A 5830-nucleotide genomic window follows, 5' to 3' on the forward strand; every position below is an offset into this window, starting at 1 on the left:
GCTTTGTCCCCCCAACTCTCTGTTTCACCAGATGGAGAATGGGGCTAGGCTTTGTCCCCCCAACTTATCTCCTCCTTCCCAAGCTGCTCATTTGCCATGGCAGTCTTGCTGTTTCTATAGCAACTTCACACACATCTGGAAGCCATAGGCCTGCCAGATGTTACAGGCTGGTTTGGCTGGAAAAGGTATTGAGAATCTAGTGGGAAGATGATCGGACAGGGGAAGGATAGTGCAGTGCAGTCATGGGGGACAGAGACATGGAAAGTTGGGAATGGGGGGGAGTTGGGGTACTCCTCGTGTCTCCCAACCCTGAGTCCTAGCCTACACTGTTCCCAGTGTTCCTCCCCGCCTCCAATATCCTGCTAGGAGCCAAGCCAAGTCTTCTTGAGCTCCAGAAGGAGTCTGGGGGTAAATAGGAATCCAGGCAACCCCACCAGCCAACTCCTTCTACCGCTGTGGGGAAAGGGAAGATTCAGAGTAGAATGACCTGGATTTTGACTGAGGAGCCCTAGAAGAGAACACTCACTGAGAGGTTAGCTGGAGTGGGGATGGGGATGGTCTGTCCAGCCCTTCTGCTTGTGGGCTCCTTTAACCAAGGCAGAACAGGGGGACATTCTGGGCAGGCACATCAGAGCCGTGGGAGAGGGATGAGTCAGGCTGGTGGCATGGGGGGTACCGAGCCATATGTGGGCGTGGTGTGGGCGTGGTACGGACACAGTTGGACACCAGCTGCTTACTCCCACTGGGGTCCCTTTCTTCCTCTCAAACCCCAAGGGACTGCCCAGAGGAGGGGAGGCTAAGGTCCCTAACACTTCTTTGGGTCCTGCCCCTCCAAGGCCAGAACAGATCTCTGGGCAAGACCCTTGAGAACAAGAGGGACCTGTTGGGGTCAGAGCTGTGATTTGGGAAGAGGACTAATCTTTATCCAAGGTCCATAATATCTAGAGCCAAAATAGACTTCAATGATTGAAATCCCTTATTTTCCATATGAGGATGAAGACCAGATGGGGGAAGGGATTCTCCAGGTTTTCTGGCTACACAGCAGGCCAGCAGCAGAAACCAGATTCAAGCCCCTATCTTTGATTTCTGGCCCTGTTCTCTAAGGGGGAATGTTAAGGGGACCAAAGAGGTGGTCCTAGCTGCTCCTCTCCATCAAAGATCCCCAAACACAACACCTAACAAAACAGGATCTAGCTGGCCGTAGCTGGGGTGAACACAGCAGAGCTTGGGGCATTGAAGCCCAAGGGAGGGGAGGAGGCAGAGCAAGCCATGGACAGTCCCATTCTCAGCCAAGAAGCAGGAATCTCAGTAGGGACCAAAGATTAGAAAGATCCTCAGAGGCCCATCTAGTCACCCCTCATTCCACAGGTGAGGAAAATGAAGCCTAGGGAGGATGCCCTGGCCAAATGGGGAGCCTATCAGCCAGCCCACATCCAGAAAGGGTCCACAGAGGTGACTCTGGGCTCTTCCCATCTAGTCCTGAGAGCCCCTTCTATTTCCTCCCTTACATACTTTTGAGATCCTTCCCTCCCACTTGGTGCCCTGGCCTCTGTGGGCTCACTCACGTTCTCCGTGGCATGACTGGCACAGGGTGGGCACTGGAGGAAGAAAGCCTAGTCACTAATCAAGTCAGCCTTGGGGATCCCACATGAAAACCTTCCCCCAGCCCCCCAACTCTCAATGTCCTGAACATTCATCAGCTTCCTGGGAGCAGCTGCCCTGACAGATCTAAGCTAGGCTTCTCCCACCTATGTGAATTCCTTTTTTAGAGAAAATCATAAGCTAATATAGCATGTTTGGGGGGCAAGGGATCCTAGAAGTCCTAAGCATGCATGCACACACACATCGCCCAGTTAGAACCCGAGAGCTCACCCTAAGTGCTCACATGTGCATCGCCCAGTTAGCACCAGGAACTTATTCCACGATAGGGCATAGGGCATAGAGATGGATGGATCTCAGAAACCATCTAGTCTGACCTTCTCATTTTCCAGATGAGGAAACTGAGGCCCAGAGAGGAGCAGGGATTTGTCCAAGATTATAGGATCACAGAATTTAAAGCCAAAAGAATCTCTGCAGGTCATATGCCAATTCACTCATTTTACATGTGGGGAAACTGAGTCATAAAGCAACCACCCGATTTTCCCACAGTCATGTAGCTAGTACATAATAGAGTCAGCATCCAGATCTCCAGACTCCTAATTTAGAATGCTTTCCACTATGCCAACACTGGGTTGCAAGGGCATAGACAAGAAAGGGAGCCTGTGACCCCCCCATGCTCCTTGGCCTCAATGGCCCCCAGATGTGATTTCCCCTCTTGGTCTGGACATTGCACATGCAGGCTCACAGAGGTCTGTCATATTCCCACAGTGGCTGTCTCAGAGCCAAGGTGGTAACTTCTTCACAGACCTCCAGGCTAAGTCAGTAATCCCTGTGTGATAGGGCAGAGTGCCCAGGGCCTCTCCAGGAATGCAGGGAGACGGGCAGGCATCCGGCTGCCCCCGCTCCCCTTTTACTTCCCCCAGGCATCCTTACAGACTTATTTCAGGGGCTGGTTCAGTTTGCCTTCACAATAGGCTTCTCTCTGTCCTCCCCAGCCAGCCTTACCTCATCTGCTGGCATGGTCTTCTCTAACCAGGAGTCCTAGAGGGAGGAGAGGCAAAGGGATGTGAAGATGGAGGGAAAAGAAGGTATAGGAACAGAAAATAGGGGAGTCCTAGCCCCCGGAGCTATCTAGCTTAACTAAAACTTGGGGTTCAGGGGCCCCAACATTACAAACCAGGCCAGTGTGGCATCATATTTTAGTTCCCTGGTGAGGACAAGAACCTCAGGGGGCATCCCTGTGGTGCCCAGCAAGCCTTTCAGCTTTGTAGACCCGGCACCTCTGTCCATTGACCATGGAGCTTTTACAGGAGACAAATTGGATGAGACTTCAGAGCCCAGATACTCCAACCTTCTCATCTTACAAATGAGGAAATCGAGGCCATAGAGAGGAAGGGACTTGCTAAAAGTCAGAAGGCTAGTAAATGGCAGTGTCAGGATTTGAACCCAGGTCTCAACTCCAAATCTTCCTCTTGCCACTACGCTGCTCCTGCCCTCTATAAGATGTGTTACTTCCCAGAATGCTCCCCAAGGCCTGAGGGGTTGTGGGGACTGGGACAGGGGAAAGGCTAGGAAAGGGTGGCCTGGGCACAGAGGAAAGACCTGGAGGTTGGACCTCACCTCCTCAGCTCCTACCTTCTCTTTCTTTACTCCAGTATTTCCAGAGAGCTGAGCATTCACCTAGACAAAGAGAAAAGTGGGCTCAGAGGCTGGAGGATCATAGCATGTCAAACTTGAAAGAGAAGGTGTCCGGGGGTGGGGAACCTATGGCCTCGAGGCCCCCAGATTTGTTCTGTAAAACTTGGACTCAGTTGAAAGGCCACATTTGAGGACCTAGAGAGTCACATGTGGCCTCAAGGCCTCAATTTCCCTACCCCCAGGCTAGTCCAACCTTGTCATCTGACAGATTAGGAAACTGAGGCCTGAAGAGGGGAAGGGTCTTTTCCAAGGTCACACAGGTAATAAATGGCAGAACCATCCCTCTGATTCCCATCTCAAGGAGAGGTCTTCTCCACGATGACACATGGTTGGGCTCTGGAGGCTGATGTCCCTCTGAGACTTGATCAAATCTACTAGGGTTGTCTTAGCCTTCCCCTAGAAATGGGAGACTTTGATACTGAAATGAGCCCCTTGGATCAGGGTCAGGAATGTGGGAGGGAGCGGTTCATCAGGAGGCAGAATTATGACCACTACTAGGTGTTCCCCCTCCCACTCAGAGCCTCTCTCCCTAAAGAAGGGATCTTTCTCTGTCCCCACCCCAACCATATGAATAACCCATTCCTCTCCCCATCTTTCCTCTCCTTCCCAATTTCACTCCCTGTGGCCCCCCTCTCCCTTTTTTGCATTCCTAATGCACCTTCCTCTATTCCCCCCTACTCTTTCCTCTCCCTCCCCAAATCCCTCTCTTTGCCCCTAGGATGCTGGAAAAGCTGAGCCAGCTAATGAATGGGGCCATGTGTTCTCCAGAGTCAGTGCCTGGGCTGGCTGCCCGATGTGGGTGAGGGGGGCATGGGCCTCCCCCCAGCCCCTTTGGTCCCTGAATCCTTCTGATCAATGTTGTAGGGGTGGAGGAGCCTCGGAGTCTGATGAGGCCCAGGAAGGGGCATAAGGGAAGTAACTTCCTGCTTTTACTCCCAAGTACCCCCCCCCCCAGGTCCCACCCACAGGATGGGGACACACATGTCCTGGCATTATTTGGGCAGGAAATCAGAGGATCGTAGTCTGTCAGAGCAGGGAAGGGACTTAAGTACATCAAATGTCAGAGCTGAGGAGGAGCTTAGAACAGTCTCAGAGCAGGGAGAGACTTTAGAATACAGAACATGAGAACTGGAAGGAAGGACAGAACATAGAGCGTCATATATGGAAGACATTTAAAGATCTAATCCAAGCCTCTGGGGGGGTGGGGTGGAGGGGGTGAGGGCACACACAGAAGGGGGAAGGGACTTGCCAATAGTCCTACAGACTGTAGGTGCTAGATCTGGGATTCAACACGAATTCTGCAGACCCCAAATCTAGCGACCAAGTAGAAGTCAACTTGATGTTTTTCCTAGGCTGAACAAGCAAGTCCACTAATGCTGGGTGAATTGGGGGCTTAGGGAAGCAATGGGTCCTCCTGATATTCAATGAGTGAGTCTTTGTTAGAGGTAGGACCCCGCCCCACCACATCCCTTCCTGGGTTCTGGGAGGTATCAGCAGGGTGTTTGTGGAATCACCAAGACAGATGGGCATCCCCTTTCTTTGTATAGGCAAGGGTGCATGTTCAAGCAGCTTGGCAAACCCAGGGGGTATGGCTCACCACCTCCCTGCTCCCTAAGGGGCTGCGAGAACTGACAAGACCCCAAGTTATTGGAGACATAGGAAAGGCTGACTGGGAAAAGAGAGAGGAGAAGGAAGGAAGGGGGAGAGTGCAGAGGCAAATCGAGTGAGTGTAGCCTCTGGCTGTCTGCCTTCCCGGGGCAAGAGGGTGCAGAAATCAACTCCCTGCAGTTACCCCTTCTTCCTGTTTTGGGAGGCAAGCCCCATGCATCCCCCAAGCCATGCCATGAATCACTCACATCGAGGAGGGGGTTGGAGAGGGGAACTGATTGTTATGGCCCCAGAGGCCCTGAGGATTTGAACCCCTGGAACTCATCTTTGCTTCCAGAACTCCCCCTCTAGCATCATCCCTCCTCTACTCCTTGGTTCATCTTGTTTCCAGTCCCTGAAACGTCCTCCTTCCCTTTTGCTGGCAAATTCTTACCTATTCTTAAAGCTCTTCTCAAATGCTTCCTCCTCCAAGAAGACTTCCTGATTCCTCAGCTGGTAAAGGACTGCCCTCCCCACCTTAGCATTAGGTTAGGTTTCCCTCTCCTTCTCCTCCTCCCAGCACTTTGAATGTTTCTAATGCACGGATTGTGTGATATTGCATATACTCTGTTAGTGTCTTATCCGTACTGGAGTATGTGAGTTCCATGATAGAAGACACTGCGCCTTAAGTGAATTTTGCATCTTGCTAAAGAATCCAAGAATCCAAAGGTACAAAGTCTAATGCTGCGAAAAGGGCTTCTTATTTAGGAGATGCTTATGGAACATTTGAATGGATGGACGGATGGATGGATGGATGGGTGGATGGATGGATGGGTGGGTGGATGGATGGATGGGTGGATCGATGGACGGATGGATGGATGGACAGATGGATGGGCAGGTGGATGGATGGATGGATGGATGGATGGGTGGATGGATGGATGGATGG

At 51.8% G+C, this 5830-nt stretch overlaps 1 protein-coding gene across 7 annotated transcripts in view; it reads right to left on the bottom strand.

Annotated features, from left to right (window-relative positions):
* The window catches only part of COL16A1 (collagen type XVI alpha 1 chain), an 85546-nt gene that overhangs the window by 69247 nt on the left and 10469 nt on the right, over window positions 1-5830 (bottom strand). For all 7 annotated transcript variants that reach the window (XM_069068051.1, XM_069068049.1, XM_069068050.1 and 4 more), the window contains exons 9-11: window positions 3235-3279; window positions 2605-2640; window positions 1566-1598 (exon numbers count right to left, since the gene is read on the bottom strand). In XM_069068051.1, the coding sequence (XP_068924152.1) occupies window positions 1566-1598; window positions 2605-2640; window positions 3235-3279 (114 nt within the window). The remainder of the gene's footprint in view (window positions 1-1565; window positions 1599-2604; window positions 2641-3234; window positions 3280-5830) is intronic.

Source organism: Petaurus breviceps, unplaced genomic scaffold (genome assembly GCF_028583685.1).
Source record: "Petaurus breviceps papuanus isolate PSGF00001 unplaced genomic scaffold, PetGlider_PUasm1.0 90760, whole genome shotgun sequence".
In the NCBI taxonomy this organism is placed as follows: Eukaryota; Metazoa; Chordata; class Mammalia; order Diprotodontia; family Petauridae; genus Petaurus; species Petaurus breviceps.